This window comes from Symphalangus syndactylus, chromosome 4 (genome assembly GCF_028878055.3).
Source record: "Symphalangus syndactylus isolate Jambi chromosome 4, NHGRI_mSymSyn1-v2.1_pri, whole genome shotgun sequence".
In the NCBI taxonomy this organism is placed as follows: Eukaryota; Metazoa; Chordata; class Mammalia; order Primates; family Hylobatidae; genus Symphalangus; species Symphalangus syndactylus.
Genome location: NC_072426.2, coordinates 90,981,048 through 91,000,002, shown reverse-complemented (window position 1 = coordinate 91,000,002; position 18,955 = coordinate 90,981,048). Strand labels below are relative to the sequence as shown.

Below are 18,955 nucleotides of genomic sequence, written 5' to 3'. Positions count from 1 at the left end.
TTGAAAAAATTATGAAAAATTAAACATTTTAACAATGAAAAAGTAAATAACAGTTGTTCCCAGCAATGAAAGTTGAATGTTGTTGCGCCTTAGTTTTCACATACTAGGCAATAGTTTGCGCAACGCCAAGCCGGAAACATACATGATAGAAGAAAACTACTTTCTCCTTCATCGTTTAATGAGTTACATGAAAAGGATTTTATTGTTTCTGGCCACATTTACTTTGAGATTTTTAGTCACTCTTGACACTAATCCTCAGCACTTGATGGTAATTTTTATTCTCATTCTACATGAGTAGAGACTAAAACACCTAGAGTTTGCCATTTAAAAAAATATGGTATGAATCTATGTTCAATTCAGGATTGAAATATGTTTGGCTCTTAGATAATTGCTTTAGCTATTCTTACTGCAAGTTTTGATTTATATCAATGTTGCATTTACAGAATATATTCCTGTGACAAGAGCATTTCATTTCACTGGACCTAATGGAAGTTGTCTTAATTAGGGAAATAAGTCCAATATAACCAGTCTTTTAGAAGACAGATATTTTCTCCCAAATGGTATTTTCTCCTCCTGATTATGACACATGTTAAAGTAGTATTCTACCTAGTCAAGTAATTCAGTATAATATCATTTTAGTATTATATGAACTGTATTCTGTCATAAATGTTTTAAAATTGAGATATATGTTTTAAAACATCAGCTCTTAGTATGTTTGAGCTGCAATATTCCTATCCCCAGTTCTCGTGTGCTTTTATGCTCCCTCCTACACTTGGCTTCTCCTATGGTATCCAGTAGTCACTCACAGATTAAATAAGGACATCTTTAAGAGACCTTCCTTTTTGTTTGGATCAATGACATTGCAGTATCTATTGACATACTTTGTGTCCTGATAGATGGGCAAGGGTTGACTTACAAAATGCTTTTAGAACTTTGTAAATTATAGTTTAATATATCATAGCTTTTGTTTTGTAAAACATGCAATAGACTTAAACGTTTTCATGATTGATAACCCAGGCACTGATTTATATATCCTGCAAACTGCACCATAACTTCCTGCATGCCACTGAGTTAGAAGGCCTGAATAGTTGATTGATCAATAGGCATAAAACTCTTTTAAAGACAGGTCACTAGTTCATACTGATATGCTTTGTTGTTATGACAGTTTAGTGAACTATGAATAATTAATTTATTTTGTGCACTGCAAATATGACTCATTTGGATAACTCATGTATGAAACAAAGCTATTAATTCAAAGCCATTATTTCTAATGTTCAAAAAATCCCATCTGTTTAGAAAATAAATCTATTACGGCATGTCATATTTATTGCATTATATTTTGGCAATATAAGTCACTTATCTTTTTTTATTATTTTATTTTTTTGGAGATAGAGTCTCACTCTGTCGCCCAGGCTGGAGTGCAGTGGTGTGATCTCGGCTCACTGCAACCTCTGGCTCCTGAGTTCAAGGGATTCTCTTGCCTCAGCCGTCCAAGTAGCTGGGAATACAGGCACATGCTACCATGCCGGGCTAATTTTTGTATTTTTAGTAGAGATGGGGTTTCACCATGTTGGCCAGGCTGGTCTTGAAGTCCTGACCTCAGGTGATCCGCCCGCTTCAGCCTCTGAAAGTGCTGGGATTACAGGTGTGAGCCACTGTGCCCCGCCATGTCACTTATAAAAAGCACGTATGTAGGTTTTTTGCACTGAAATAATTCCAGGGTTTTCAGTGACAGAGAGGACCCTTTGAATTGCCAGCTATGGCAGGGGAGCTAGAGGAACTCATCGTGCTGAGCACCTACTGTGTGCCAGGCTCCATGCCCCCATGCTTTGCATTCTTCCACTCTTTAAACCTCCACATCCCATAGCGAACCTAGGAAAATTCTTAAGTAGAATGCTGATATCTTCCTTTTATCACTCCCTTCTGACTCTGGCAGCTAGTTTCTACTTTTTTTGTTTTCTGCCTTGCCCTGTACACCAAGAAGGCTGCAGGCTCTCATGTCCTCTGGTTTCTGTGGGTTCAGTGTGAGACACAGGCATGAGATAGACGGCAGGGAGGCGAGTGAGGTCATGGCACTTGTGTCCCCTTCCTCCCTGCTTGATTGCCTTCCTTATGTCCCTTTTCTGGGGCCATGGAGCCTGCAATGTGGCCCCCTCCTTACAACTCACTTTCTCTCTCCATTCTGGTTCCCAGCAGTTCCTGCTCCCTCTCCTTGTCCCTTAAGTCACAGGGATAATAACAGCTTCCCATAGTAGTCCTGGAGCACAGCAGTCTCCTTTATTGCTTTTTTTTCCCCTCAAACACTTATCACACTTTTGTATATAGCAAAATCTCTAACAATGAACCAAGTTAAAGTGCCATCTATGTCTCTCCAGGACTCTGACTGGTACAAGTACTTCCATCAGCATCATGCTTCTAGTAACTAGTTACCTGCAGACCCGAGACTTATACCCAGTTGCAGCTAACTCTAGCATCCAAGCCTTCATGCCCCACAGACTCCATCATTGCCATTGGATGGTAGATAAAAGTAGGAAGGCAAGGAAGCAAATTAGCTGTTAGAGAGCTTCTCCAACTTGTGGGCTTAGTGAGCTAACTAGACATCTATTGTTAGGCATTTGGGGACACACCATACCAGAAGTATCATGATAAGGAATGAAGGTATAGGGGCTAGGCACAGTGGCTCATACCTGTAATCTCAGCACTTTGGGAGGCCTAGGTGGGTGGATCACCTGAGGTCAGGAGTTTGAGACCAGCCTGGCCAACATGGTGAAACCTCGTCTCTACTAAGAATACAAAAATTATCCTGCCATCGTAGGGGGCACCTGTAGTCCCAGCTACTTGGGAGGCTGGGGCAGGAGAATCACTTGAACCCAGGAGGCAGAGGTTGCAGTGAGCTGAGATCATGCCACTGCACTTCAGCCTGCGTGACTCTGTCTCAAAAAAAAAAAAAAAAAAAAAAAAAAAAAAAGAATGAAGGTATAACAATGAGTGTTGCCAGATATGATCTCCCGCTTGCACACATTTGGGAAGTTAATGTTGGCTTGAGGAATATAAAGTTTGATCAGTCACCGTGCCACAACCAAGAAAGTGGCTACTCACACTCAAATATCAGATTTTCAAATTCTGACCTTAAATAATATTTGCAAAGTCTTGTTTTGTATTGACTAAGTAGAATTAACAGTCATATTGATGGAAGAAAAGTGACAAAACCCCAAAGAATATAGTGATATGGGTAAAATGTCTTTGAGAGACTGGTTTCTTTAGAACCTTGATAAATTTATTGAAATTTTGAGAAGGTTTTCATCTTTCTTTCTATGGTTGTATTGATATTTACAGAGTTAAATGAGAATGCAGCACAAAATTCTAAGCTCCTTTATTATTTGAGCACTGAAGAACCAGTGTGACCACATAAACTAGCATCTCGTGGAATGTCTACACATGAATGAAGTTCTCCTCACCAGTCTACAGTAGGGTTAATTCAGTGGGTTGGAGATGGGAATGGATATGGAATAGGTAATGAGTCTCATCAGCAATGGATTTTTATAGAGTCTAGTTCTTTTCTGTACATAATCTATGTAGGAATTCTCACTTTGTTAAGGCCTGTGGTATATAACCCACTTACATGTTTTACTCATTGATGGCATCTATAAACATATAGTTATTTAGGCATTTGGATGTATGAGTCAAATAAAATATATAATCAGATGTTTATTAAAAGCAAACTCAGAAGAAAAATAATTTAGTTTGTCAAGATTGATTAAAATCTGAGGTAGTGAACAGGGAATTTAACACATATGTTAATGAGAAAATGCCAATTAAAATTTGTTAATTTTATCGCTAATAAGTGAATTTTTTCCCCATAAATCCCTTCTGAGCTTACTGTGTTTAGTTTTCGTCAGTGTCTCATAAGAAGGCTATTTTTATTTCTATTAGAGAGACAGCTACGATGGCTTGGATAATCAGGATGGATGGGAATGAGGAGCTTGAGAATTCCTTAAGTTCACCTCTTACCTTGGCTGGAAAGTTGCAATGATTTTCATCAGTCATGCTCTAACCTAGAAAGCCAGAAATCCAGGAACTTCCCTTTTTCTCAGTGTCTCCAAAGGTAAAATGGGTTGGGCTATTCCTGATCCCATTCTACCACATATACTACATTCATGGATGGCCCCTGGCCTAGAACTTTGAGAATCTGGGGTGCAGATTCAGTATTTGCAAAGCTTGAGCAGCCACCTGTGAGGTTATTACTATGATGTCTTTTGTTTGTTTGTTTGTTTGTCTGTTTTCATTCCACCCCAGCAGGAGTCTATCCTCTTGCTGCAGCCCAGGGCAAAGAAGTGGCATGCTCCATAGGAATGCCTTCAGAAGGACACCTCCGTCACCCCGAAGTAGGCTAGGTGGAATTGTGGGACCAGCATATCAGCAACTCGAAGAATCAAGGATCCCAGACCAGGATACGATACCTTGCCAAGGGTAGGTCTTAAAACAGCAGTGGAATTTAGGGAGGGTGTCTTTAATGCCATAGCTTTAAGTTAAGTTTTAAGTTCCTTGGGGTTTTATTCATTGATTTATTCATTAACTGGCTATATATGCTTACTGCCATCTTTGTTCTACAAAAAGTGAACCAACTTTAAAGTATAGGTGTGATGGAAATAAGTATCAGGGAAACATTAGATTAGAAAGAAATGTAACTAGGAAGGAAGTAAGTGTAGATCTCTAGGCAATATGTTATTAGACCATTTGCTAATACAACTGGAAATTTGTCTTTGATTTAAAAAATCAAAGGAGGATTAAAGTGTCCCTTCATCTGCAGATTAGAAAAAGGACCGAATTCTCTGATAAGTATTGTCAACAATACACTAAACAATAACTCATGGCATACGTACAGTATCTGCTTCCCCTGAGCTTGAATGTAGAATTTGGGTCAATGTTGAGAGTGTAAAGTCAAAGTACAACTTACTGAACTCATATCTGCAAGTTAGGAGTAGAAGGATGGGCTTTGGACACCACTGCTGCTGCTCTTTTCAGTACAAAAGGTGTCCCTTCCTCTGGTGGACACAGATCCATAGAGGCCTCAAAGTATAGTGAGCTGAGTACAGGATGAATGTTAGCCATTATCCAGGTAGTTGGCATAAACCGCCCAGCTAAACATGCGATCCTCGCTTAAACTGACTGGAATTCAAATCCCATCTCTGCTCCTTACTACTAGTGTGACTTTGATAATATTTTATGATGTGGTCTTAGATGCTCTTATCTATAAATTGAGAAAAATAGACCAGGCGCACTGGCTCACACCCATAGTCCCAGCACTTTGGGAGGCTGAGGCATGCAGATCACTTGAGCTCAGGAGTTTGAGACCAGCCTGGGCAACATGGCAAAACCCCATCTCTAACAAAAATACAAAAAATTAGCTGGGCATGGTAGTGTGTGCCTGTGGTCCCAGCTGCTTGGGAGTCTGAGGTGGCAGGATCCTTTGAGCCTCAGAGGTGGAGGCTATACTGAGTGCAGATGGTGCTACTGGACTCCAACCTGGGTGACAGAGACCCTATCTCAAAAAAGAAAAAGAAAATACAAATAATTGAGTAAAATAATATCAACCCCTTGAAGATTGTTGGGCAGATTTTTTAAAATTATGTGTGTAAAGAGTTTGCAGTAGACACACAGTAAGCAGGGAAATGGTACTGGTATTTATTGTCACAGTAATTGTTATAATTTTTTCAGTAATTTCAAGTGCAATGCAATCAGGGTTTACTCTAGAAATTTCAGAAATCACTTCTCTCACTCAAACCAGGTTCGTGTGGCTCTGTTTTTATCTCTCTGAACGAGCCAAGCCAGGTTTCTATGCTGCTTTGGCCTGGATGATTTTCCAGACTGTCTCTATCAGGCTAAAGATCAAAACAAGGGTTAGGTCTAGCACAGAGCCTCACGTTTCTCTTTTCATATGGGCATGGGATATATGGAGCAGTGTCCTGTCTAACAAAGCTCAGCAACAGATTTCTTAAGGAAAACTAGAAGATCGGAAATAAATGGCCGTGGCCAGGTTTTATAATTTTGAAGCAATTCCAAATGGACTGTAAAAGGCATTTGGTACAGATTTAGGGTGACAGTTGCAAAGTAAACATAACAGCCAAGGGGTTCAAAATGTATAATGCAAGTCAAGAAGCAGTTTGCATTTCTCTTGGTCTTATCTGTGGAAAAGCAGGCTGGCATTTAACCCATAATTATAATTGATCATGTTTCATAGTGCCTTTTCCATATAAATAACTAATGATGCCTCTTATTAATGAATATGACTATATACATATACATAAAATCCCTGGGATGAATGTTACAAGAACAAGTGAGGGAAAATCAACTTCAGAGATTTTGTGAGTGGACAAAAAACCCAGCCCATGCTGGCCTTTTTTTTCTGTTGGGCACTGTTACGACCATCATTCCTCATGTTCGAGTAGTAAGGGTGCTTGGAGCCTATGCCAGGCTCAAGCTTGAACCATGCACATATCATCAGGGGTTCAGAGATCTCATTACGTGTTCAGGCAATGCTTTGCTTTTTTAACCTCCTGGGAGACTCACACTTATTTCCTGCATGGTGGTGGTTTCGTTTTGGTTCAGTCACTATTGGGTTGGAATATTCTCTCCAGTTGCCTGGCCACAGGTATTTTCCCATGTGTGATATCCACCAGATGTTGATAAATGGTGACTCGTTTAAGTCACTGTATGCCCAGCACAATGAATCTCAGGGAGCAATCTCATTCTTAGTTCTTAAAAACAACCATTTTCCACTCCCAGGGGACTGACTGTCTCTCTGGACTGGAAATGGGATTGGTAATAGAATTTCACAGCTAAAGGCCCTCTTTAAATCTGGCCCCAGCCTGGAGGAAGGGGAAATGAATTCTCAAGAGCCATCAGCGATCTGCTGCTTGTTTACCAAGCAAGTGGGCGCTGTCTACGACAGTTAGGCTCCCAACGTATGTGGCTTCTTTCCTTGGCAAGAACTTCAGCCCAGCTTGAACCTAACATCCATCTTATTGTAGCCTGGGGAAGGAGCGAGGTGGAGAGGAGATTCTTGAGGAAACTTTGTCATGACTGGAGCCCTGGTCAATGACAGCCATGGTAATGGCTCACAGAGTTTGAAATGTATCATGTCGGGAAAATCACGCTAATGTATTCGTATGCCAGACAAAAAGAGATGGAATCACAAAAGTTACATTCACACCTTAAAAGTAGATAAAATTCAAAATATACTGAATACCTACCACATCTAACTAGCAACTTTATATACTTCTCTTCAGTTATTCTTTAGAAATATTATGGATAAGCACATTAGGGATATCAGAGTTTAAATGGCTAACCCAATGTGACATACACAGTCCCATGTAAAAGAGCTGAGACTGAATACTGGCTTTTCTGACTAAATAAACCACTAAATCAACAAGGAATGTGAAGAAAATCACATTAATGGCTGATGATTTGTAAATGGAATATCTAATTTTACGGCTTCAGAGAGAAGCGTAGATTCCTTCAAAATAGTCTGTTCATTCATTTTCATGTGCCCTAGGAACCGAGATGGTTTGGGGTCTCCTAGAGTAACACAAATTCCTTAGCCTGACTCATGAATGACTGGGAACCAAACCAAGTGACTCATAGTTGGAATCTTTCTTCTTTAAAATAATGCTTCAACTCGCATAGTTACAGACAAGATGCATTTGTAATTTCTTTGTTGAGGATGAGAGGAAGACTAGCCCAAAGTGAAATGACAAGCTCATGGACCGAACTTGTGGAAGCATCATTGGCCCTCAAGGGATACAGAACTTTGAAACCTCTGACTCAGAATCACATCTAGAAATTTAGCTCTCACTTAAACTTCTGCTGGAATACCAGTGATGAGACACTCACAGCATCTCTGGGGGGAAGTGAGGCTTGCCACTGTGTCTCTGGTAGAACAGGGCAGAGACATTATTTCAATTAGTCCTCAGAAAAATTCCCCCTCCCTCTGAGCAATCAAGTTAGTGTTACTACCTGATTGTTTTAATTGATGGCAAAATTAAAGTGAGGCTGCCATTTGTCTGAGATTCCAGAGCATATAGTAATTTTGGAACTTGAAATCATGTCTAATTCAAAACAAAATCACAGTTAGGAAAGTTCTCATTGTTTACAACTCATCTTCATGTCATGGTAACATTTTAAATTTCAGTTGTTGCCAGTCATGTGTTCAAAGCCGGACTTGGGAAGTGACACATAATAGTCCACTGCAATTCCTCTTTCTCATCTAAATCCTTTAGTCAGTCCTCTGGCATATGAGAAGAATGCTCGAAGTTTGGCGTGAATTGCCTTTGATTATGTCTTAGTCATGCCACATAGTTGACTTGTTGAATTTATATTCTTTAAGATATTTGCACCTTTATCCAACTGTTTAGATCCAAGTATAAGAATTTTTACCTATCACCATCGCATATCAACTTACCAGATTCTACCTGCTGGTATACCCTGATGATATTTATGTGAAATGCTATCCTGGCTACGTTTCTTGTCTCTGTTTCACTGGTGAACCTGACAGGCAGATTTTCTATATTTTCATACATACGAATCATGCTAACAAGATGGTGCTGAGAGCGAAACAAAAGCCTGAAATTTGTTTCCTTACTTCTTGTTGAAACTGATTTATTGATTTGAACTTTTAGGCTCATATTTTTAGCTCATATACTTTAGGCTCATATACTTTAGGCTCATATTTCTCATATAACACTAATGAGAATGGAATAATATTCCCCAAGAATTTCTAAACATGTAGCTGTGCAGCTTGTATGAATAAAGATTACATATCCCCAAAAAGGTATTCTGGTTCCCCTTAGGATAGTCGTTGATTAGTAACCTCTAACATTGACAATAACAATTAGAATAAGACAACTTGGGTTTAAATTTTCTGTGTGACACATAGTAAAGATATAATTTTGGGAAAGTCATTTGAGTATGTCTTAGTCTATTTTACGCATCCATTAAATGATAATAATAAATAAACTACAAGGTTTTTGAGAAATAAAATGAGTTAATTGGAGGTGAAAGTGATTTTTACAAGCACTGTGCAGATGTTAGCTGTTGTTATTAAGTCTGAAAATAGACATTAAGTAGGATATAAAGGGAGAGTTTACCTTGAAGATTTGTTTATGTATTCATGTGTTCACTCAGTTAAGGTGTATTGATTACCAACTCCGTATTAGGCACAGTAAGAGAGGATGGGCCTACAAAGGCTTAAATCTCTTCCCTGTTTCTTTTCATTGTCTGGTGGAAAGACCTGTTTTGCTCCCATCATGTCCTTGCAATAAGGATTTGCATTTAGTGTGAAACACACTGCATTGCAATTATTATCTACATGTATAAACATGATTCTCATTTACATAATAATGGCAGTCAAGGAAATGAGATTTATTGTATGGAAGGTTGATATGTTTAAATTGTGTCAAAATTTGAATGTTTAATGTTTAAATTAGGGACAAATAACTAAGAAATAGAATAAAACACTACTGTTCAAATTCCAAAACCCCATTTCTATAAATCTGCTATGTACCTGTCCCATTTTCTGTCACGGAACAGCACAGAGGAGACAAATTTACCAGCCCTGAACAGGCAAGAAGGGAACTTAGAAGATTCTGCTATATTTACATGACTTGCAATGGCATATTGGCATTCTTGACAAGCCCTTGCCATGGACCGAAGAACTACCTTACTTAGTTTCTTGATTACTTGGTTATAAGGAAAGATGCTAGATGGGTAGAAGCCCTATGCAACCCACTTCATATTCATCCCCAGGCAGGTAGAGGAATCGTTAGCCTCCCATTCCCATCTGCTGGCTCAGCAGTCTGGCAGTGAGATGGTTCCTTTAGAGCACAGTGCCAGTGGAAACTGGATTTGGATCCCCTAAAATCAGTGTGAAGCAGAAAAACTCGTGATTATAGTACCTGGATGCTTAATATTGGGCTTCTTGATTGGCTTCGACTAGGGTGGCCACAATAAGTCTACTGGACAAACCCAGGGCTGAGAGGGTGGTCGAGTTGATGGAGTGGACTAATGCCATTATGGGTGTCCTGTTTGTCACAATGGAAAGGCCACACTTACCTGCTCAATCCCCATTTACTTTGTATTCTAGGATAGAGGTCAGGAAGACTATATCCCACCTGCCTATACAGCTGTGGTGTGTTGAAAGACCCCTGGACTTAAAGTAAGAAGATCTGGGTTTGAGTCTCAGTCTGTCACTTATTTTCTGTGTGACCTTGGGCAAGTCACTTCACCTATCTGAGCTTCAGTTTACTTCTCTGTTTAACTGGGAACCTATTATCCGTCTCATGGGGTTGCTGTGAGAATTCAGTGAGATGGTGCATGTGAAAAGTGCTTTGTGGATTGAGTATTGCTCTAACAAAGCCCAGCTGAAAGCAGAAGGAGTAACACTGTGTTTCTTTTTCAGGTATTCATCCAGTGGTTTAAAAACCCAACGAAATACATCAATAAATATGCAACTGCCTTCAAGAGAGACAAACCCCTATTTTAATAGCTTGGAGCAAAAGGACCTGGTGGGCTATTCATCCACAAGGGCCAGTTCTGTGCCCATCATCCCTTCAGTGGGTTTAGAGGAAACCTGCCTGCAAATGCCAGGGATTTCTGAAGTCAAAAGCATCAAATGGTGCAAAAACTCCTATTCAGCTGACGTTGTCAATGTGAGTATTCCAGTCAGCGATTGTCTTATAGCAGAACAACAAGAAGTGAAAATATTGCTAGAAACTGTCCAGGAGCAGATCCGAATTCTGACTGATGCCAGACGGTCAGAAGACTACGAACTGGCCAGCGTAGAAACCGAGGACAGTGCAAGCGAAAACACAGCCTTTCTCCCCCTGAGTCCCACGGCCAAATCAGAACGAGAGGCGCAATTTGTCTTAAGAAATGAAATACAAAGAGACTCTGCATTGACCAAGTGACTTGAGATGTAGGAATCTGTGCATTCTATGCTTTGCTCAACAGGAAAGAGAGGAAATCAAATACAAATTATTTATATGCATTAATTTAAGAGCATCTACTTAGAAGAAACCAAATAGTCTATCGCCCTCATATCATAGTGTTTTTTAACAAAATATTTTTTTAAGGGAAAGAAATGTTTCAGGAGGGATAAAGCTTACCATTAAAGCTTTTGGGTAGAATTCTGAATCCAATTTCAGTTAGTCCCAACACTATCCTCTTTGGCTCTTAGAAGATGTGGGTAATTCAGACCCTTGGCCCCACAGTGCCAGTGTCTCATTAAAAAACACTGGCAGTTACCTGGTTTCAAAAAGAGGAGAGCTGCATCCCGCAGGTGGATGCATCAGTGAGCCGGTGGCCCTTGCCATTTGGCTTGCCAATCCCAAGCCCTAAATTTCTATTCACCCAATAGCCTCATCACAGGTTATGTCATGTCGAGAAATGTAGTGTTTTCTATTTGATTTTTGGAGAATGCCACAAAAGACTCTGCAATGGGAAGGAGGACAGGAGATAGAAGGAGAAACCAGGGGCAATCTTAACTACTCTTGTGTGCCACCTTCCTCTGAGATTTGAATGCACAGATCTCAGCTGGAGGTATGAAATTATTACAGAAAAAGAGACAAAAAAATCACTCTATCGTGTCACTAAAATCATGCTAATAGAAATGTTTTTCCTTGAGATTGTTTAGAGGCTCTGAAGGAGCGTTTCTCAGTTTTTGTGTGCCTGTGTGCACATGTGTGTGCGAGCGTGTGTGTGTGTGGACTTGCTCACGCGGGCACATATGCTGTAAGCACATGTGTTCATTGTGCGTATGTGTGTGCATGTGTGCGCGTATTACGCTTGCTAAAATTTGTTCTGAAACATCAGGGAATCTAATATTCAGAAAAAGTATTTCCCTCTTAGATCTGTTCACTTTAAATTTTTCCATTAAGTATAAAGTTCAGTTAGTTCTTAAATCAAGGTCACTTGCATGGTGGGGTCGTATAAAACTCTTGACACTGTCTAGACCATTTTCTGATGTGAATACTTTTGAGAGGATCAACTATTGGCTCATTAATGATATCAGTATCATAAGGTGAGTTCATCGAGGATGTGTGTTTATTTGAATCATGCCTACTTAAATTACTAACACAAGACAATTAACAAATTGACAGTTACCATTTGCTTTCTCATCGTCCTTATTACTATTTATTTTGTAGCAAGTCTACTACGTGTGGACCAAGGCTTCGGCTTCTGTGGTTAGTATGGGAAGAATAAATCATTGAAATAAAAATACCCAGACTATTCAGTTCACAAGAAACCCCCCAAAAGAACAGTAAATTGTGTTGTATGTTCATTTGGAATAAAGCAATATTTTTACCACTGCTAAGGTGAACTGAAACCTCTCCTGAAGATTTGTCTGTTTATTTACCCTCACTTTCATGGGACATATGAGGAAATTAGTGTTCACATACCCAGTCTTTTTCCAATTACTGGTGGTGTTGAGTTGTTATGTTTACACTGTTTTAAATAAAAAGGCACCGTATTTGAAAGCATAAAAGATTTCTTTTACTGCAGTTTTGGAAAACCTTTGTGGAAGACACATTCCATGGAAAAGGAATGTACCTGTTGTTGAGTCAAGCAGTAAATATATACAATTCTTATTTCAGGTTAAGTTGTTTCTGTTGAAAATACATTGCAAATTGCTCTTTGGGTACATCAGTTATTAGTAGACATATTGTCATCCAGAAAAAAGAAAGAGCACTATGTATTTATCAGAACTACTTAATAGAAATTCAAAGTCTCAGATGTGGAAACACTTTGGTAAAAATGCACTTTACATTTAACAAAAGGTTGTGTGATATTTATTATTTGTTCTGTTATAGTTCCATTGTTTTGAATATGGAGGTAATATTGGTAGAATTTCAAAAGATTATTATAAATTTGTAATGTCTAGATCATCTAAGTTCTCATTTAAAAATATTATATCTATGGGAACATTTTAGAAAATGGTCTTAAAAGCTAACAGGTCTATAAAAACCCAGTAAGTTGAGCATCCAATTTGTCATTGTGTTGAAATTTATCACAATTATCAAACAACTGGAAGGCCTCACAACTTTGTTGAAGTCAACCTTGCTCTTGTTTTTTGTTGTTGTTTTTTTTTTTAACTAAAATGTTATACTTGCTTATCTGGAAGATTGGTTCTGAATTTACCATTAAGAAGTTATATGCTGTGTGACTCACTGCAGTTATTCTAACATATTGTTTACACTGAAAACATTAAGATTGTCAATGAAACCTATGTCTTGGTCCAACCCCTTTTAAAAAATACGAAAAACTGTGTTATGTGTTTATAATCCCACCCCCCATGTATTCTAAAAAAGCATTAATAATTTGGCAAATCCACTGGCAGTCTGATATAAAGTTTAGAGATACAATTACTCCCTTAATTAGTAGTCAAGATAACACCCTCCATAAATAATCTATATTAATGGTTACTTTTTAGTGGTCTAAAAAGTAGACCTTTGTCTCCTTTAGAAATGTGATGCTTTCCTCTGAAAAGTATTCAAGCTCACGATTTACATCATTGGCACCAGCTGACAAGTGCTGATGGCATCAGTACTTTCAAAGGGAATCTAACATGGAAAACACCTGGAGCCATTGGTACTTGATGCTTCAAGCTCATGTGCTTATTTCAATGAAACACATTTGATTTTGCTTCATTTTCCTTGTCTTTACTATGCGAATATATATTTGGAAATGTGTAATTAAATACGCTCCATATTCGTTATTTACTGGAGAATGGATGGTACCTGCTATTTTTTTACTTTGACTCATTTTCTGATATGCCTTTTTGTTTTGTAAAATATATGTTATTCTAATTTGCCTGTGACTACTGTGGGATGCCATTCAAAATATGTGAGCAATCTTATAATGATGAGAAATAGTGGAAATGATTTTGGAAAATTAGCATCAAAATTTTACTCCTAAATTTCCTATGTATATTAAATCCTCTGTGTTTTACACTCTAGCCCAATATCTCCCTTGCTATGGGTTAAAAACTAAATATTTGTAAATTTATCACACCTCCAATGATTTACATCGTTTCTAAGTAGCAACAGCAAAGTTGTCTGGAGGACGAAGAGTGTTGTATATAGGACTTCACAAGTTAACCTGTATTGATCATATTAATAAATCAGACTTACTAAAAAAGAGAATAGAAGAGCCAAGCAGACTTCAAGAGAGTGCCCATTGGCTTCTGGATTGAATGACAGCTACAATTTGAGTGAGGCCTCAGGTGCCCATGGCTAAGGCTATCGGTAACCAGATCTCTACCAGAATATATGTCTGATGGATGCCACAGTCATGCACACCAATCCTGCAGTATGGTGCTATAGGGAGCACTGACTTCCTAAGTCTGTGTGTTGGGGCAGAGGGAATAGTGGTCCCTTTGATTCCAGCCCCATAAACCAGAAAATACTGCACTGAAACAAGTGCTGTGAAACATTCCTCGAATAAGTATATAGCCAACCTAGGAACGCAGTAGGAGGGGTGGGATTTTTATTTGATCTTTTGGTAACTGGGAGACATTTTATATATAAAGAATACTTTTTTATTATTATTCAAATGTATAGATTCGGTATTTTCAATGGATAGCATGTCTATACTGTGTTTGTACTTTTGTCTTCAGAAATTCAGTCCTCATCAAGGCAAAACCAGCACAAGGTTTCAAGGCTGTTCTCAGTTTTAAATGCGTCCCAATATGCCCTGGGAAATGAAGCCTTTAAATAAGCTTTATCTCTTCCTAGTTTATTATTTCTTTCCCTTTTAAAGAAATAGTGAGGGTAAAAGATGAAATTCACTCCTTTAGAGCCACAACATTCTCTTATAATCTGTTTCCTACTGTAACCACACATACACACGCGCACACACACACACACACACACACATAAATGTATATTAAATTTGTGAGTTGAATACCTTAGTACTTTTACTTCTGCTTAATTTGACAAACATCAAAGTGATTGCCTCATGGAATGCCAATGAAATCAAAGCATTTAGAGACAAGCCAGCTTGGCAACATTTTGATCATACAGGCATTTTTCAGTTCCTTTTCTTTTTTATGCAAGCAGGAATAATCTTGGGTTAGAAAATTCACAAGATCCTAGAATAACATCTCTGCTAGATTATCTCTTAGAAATGAACATCAAAAATGAGTGTAAATGATTGTTGTCCTTGTAGTGTATAATGTTCTCAAATATATTTTTTTATAAATTTAAGCATAGCTTCTCCCAGAGGTGCCTAAGCAGGTGCCTTTGCTTCTGGTACCCACTAAACTTCAATAAGGACAGAGTGTGTGTGTTGGGGGGAAAGGGGATGCTGAGGGCTAATGTTGCATACTCCAGTGAAGATAATAGCAGGGGTAACCAGATGTAATCTTGATAAAATAGAGAACAGGTTTCTAGTACTTTCATAATTTTTTGTCATGAATACCTGTATTGATTGCATGTATACTGTTTACTATGAAAGAATTAATTGTGTGATAGCAAACAATCTCTCATTGTTGGAAACGAATTAGAAAATATTTTCTATTGAAAGTTGTCTTTGTGAAAACTTATACCTTGTCTATACGTAAGACTAGTTTCATGACCTCATCTGTCAAATAAGGTGGGTGACCATTTATCTCTGATTTCTCTTCCAAATTGTTATTAATTGTTAACAAATTGTTAACAATTCTCTTCCAAATTGTTATCCAGTCCTTCTAACCCAGACTTTATTTGGTCACCTGTCATTCTTTCACTTGAGCACAACTCTTTAAAAAATGAATGGCTGTAAGTCTATCTCACTAAGGCTTAAAAATAGTTAGAACCTGTATATCTATCAACAGATAATATTTACATTTATAATAGCACATTTAATTTCCATGCAGAAAAATACAGGATTGTTTTTGTGGTTGTTGTTAATGTAAATTTAACTCAGACAGGTAATAGAAAAAAGGGATGGACAAGAAAACACCCAATTCCAAAACTTGAAAACAAAGGCCAAAATTTGCCCCAGATTTTTTTTTTAAGAAAATGTGATGAATTATCAAAGACAGAATGAGGGGCTCTCTAGAGAAGGCATGAGACCTTGAAGATGTCCTTCTCTTACAGAGGCAGTGGACACACCCTCATTGGATATTCATAAGTATAAGATACTTATTGATATTCTCAAGTATTTTCATGGCAAACAATATAAACTCTCCTAACAATACAATAAATTATCTGGAAATACTTTCATATCATGGTTTAAAATAATCCTATCTTTGGGAGCAGGATAGACAAAAGCAATGCAGGGTTTACTTGCATATTTAATTTTGATTGTAATTGCTGTTTTTGACAAATTAATATTTATATACTCTTTCAATAGCATCCTGACTAGCACTAATTATTCCATATATAATGTGTCTTGGTCAAGATCCCAAAGTCTGAATTCCTTAGCCTTCAATAAAACAATATGAAATGTTAAAATACTTGACCCAAAGACAGTAAATTGAAGTTAATTTTTTTAAAAATTATAAGAAGTCAATGTAGTAGTTTACCAAATTGATTTAGAAAAAAATTGCAGTTTTTACTTTTTTTGGATGTATTTAGAGGTCTGATGAACCCTTCATACAACCTTGTTATACACCAGACTGGTGCTTTCCTGTCTGAAATGAATTTAAATTTAAGGACTCTACAAATCACACACACACAGGGCATACAGCACACATGGTGTGTTGAAACTCGATAACATAGATGACCTTGGATTCAGATATTTTTCATAGAAAGTCTACGCATGCAGCAAGAAAGTATAGTGGTTACTGTTGAAAGCTTATTCTTCACAGCCTGCTTTTGATTCTTGTCTTTATTAATAAAAGTCTGGAGAATAGACAACACATTTATTGAAACTGATACAAATACAACATGACAACTCACCTTAAACACTACTACACACTTGCCAGTGGCCACTGTGTATATTTTAAGAGAGCTAGAGAGAAATGCTATGGCGGCTGTCTCTCTTTTTTTTTTTTTTTTTAAGACGGAGTCTCGCTCTGTCGCCCAGGCTGAGTGCAGCGGCGCCATCTCGGCTCACTGCAAGCTCCGCCTCCCGGGTTCACGCCATTCTCCTGCCTCAGCCTCCGGAGTAGCTGGGATGCTGTGGCGCTCTCTTATTTTTTTAAGCATGCAATTGTACACAGTAAATCAAAATGAGTTCCCTAGTTCTTAATCATTAACAGATTTTATTAATCCATGCCATGTTTTAAATAAAGAATGTAAATCACACAAATACATGAAAAATGGTAACCAGAATATTTCCAATTGTCATTTTAAAAACAATTTCTAGGAAACAATATCTCATGCCTCTGATAAAAAATTTGTTTAAAAGAGTGTACACGTAGCTCTATTTTCTTCGAAGAACCATTTCAAAATGGCGTCTCCTGCACTGAGAGGATATGAAGGTTATGGAAAATATACTGGACGTACGGCCCTCAACAACTTTGTAGCGTTTACTTCTACTATGGCTGCATTTTGTTTGTGGGGAGATATATCATACTCCTTATTAAAAATTAAGATGTGAATGTAATCATCGATTTGCATCTTGACTTTGTCAAGTAAGCTTTTATCTATGGAGGGAATCCTTGGCCACCATTTCCCAATTTTATCTCCTCAATAGCCTTTGCCAAACTGGACAGTCAGCTTAGGTTGTACTCTTACTGCATTCACCTCTTATCTCATTTCCTCTTTACTAAACAGGGAACTTTCAGCTAAAATAAGAAGCTAATGTGATTTCGTAGAGAAAGATAGCTTTGTTCATTTGAGTTGCGTTAGTAGAGGGATAAATTAGGAACATTTCAAATGTAGATGATAATAAGGTTCATGACTTTAGCCACTACCTTTTCATATACAGACATAACCCTGGGGCCTGTAAATTTTCCTTATGTTGTAAACAGACTTTTTAACCTTCTTAGAATTGTTTCCTACAATAATATTTTCCGTTTTATAAAAGAAAGACAAAATTGTCCATTTATGTAAAAGAACAAAACAATAAATAAAAACCACATAATCATTAAACAATGAATAAAAAGTAAACGAATAACAATGTGTGTAAGGGCTTCAAATTAAACATTAAAAATTAAATATAGTCTAAGGCTAAAAATATTGTAAGGAAATACGAGGCAAATGTGTTGCACAATGAAGTCTGTTTTTAAAAAATATCTCTTCCCTGTAACTACACTCTTCTTCCTATATAGATATTTTATTTTTTAAAGAATTGTCTACTGGGCATTAAGTATGCATGTTGAGCTCTAACATTTAAATATACTAAATGTCCACTTTTTCATACCTTCAAATTTAACACAAAATTTATGAAAATGTCGGTTTAAGTTGGAAAAAAAATACAAATCTGTAAAAAGAAATCATTAACTTTTATCCTGTCCTTATTTTCTCACTGACAACTTTCACTGAAGGCTCCCATCTTTTAAGCTAAACATAGGAGCAGGTCTGAATCAAATATAAGGGCAGATGTAAATATATTTCGAAGATTAAGTTGTGTAACACAGACACAAGTAGTTGCAATTTTTCTTGGGTCCAAATGACCTAAATAGCTGAAAAGCATGCAACAAAGTTTGAGAAATGGGGCATCCCTTTGTCAAAAAAAAAAAAAAAAAAAGGTTATCCAGCAGATTTCAGCTTAAAAAAAAGATGAAATGAATAAGCACTACTGTGAGCCCTTTCTCCAGGCAAAAAGAGACAGGAACCTGATTGTATAAACACTTCCATAATATATAAAGTCAATCAATGATTTTCTTTTCACCCTTTTTAAATCTTATTTAAAAATTGTCACTGAAAGTGTGAAAAAAGTCAACCATTAATTCACCGTGCTAAAATCATCGTAACTTGTATTTTTGTATATTTTTTCTCATTTTCCACATATGCGCATATTTTACAAAATT

General features: G+C 37.5%; 1 protein-coding gene across 9 annotated transcripts in view; it reads left to right on the top strand.

The window, feature by feature from the left end:
- NRG3 (neuregulin 3) overlaps nt 1-18,677 on the top strand; it is a 1,125,306-nt gene extending 1,106,629 nt beyond the window's left edge. For 3 of the 9 annotated variants that reach the window (XM_055275507.2, XM_055275511.2, XM_055275509.2), the window contains 2 exons: nt 4,300-4,470; nt 10,457-18,677. In XM_055275507.2, coding sequence (XP_055131482.1) covers nt 4,300-4,470; nt 10,457-10,964 — 679 coding nt within the window. In that variant the 3' untranslated portion in view covers nt 10,965-18,677. Of the gene's footprint in view, nt 1-4,296; nt 4,471-10,141; nt 10,214-10,456 lie in introns of all 9 variants that reach the window. The other 6 variants (XM_055275504.2, XM_055275510.2, XM_055275502.2 and 3 more) reach the window with 3 other exon arrangements.
- The last annotated feature ends 278 nt before the right edge of the window (nt 18,678-18,955 follow it).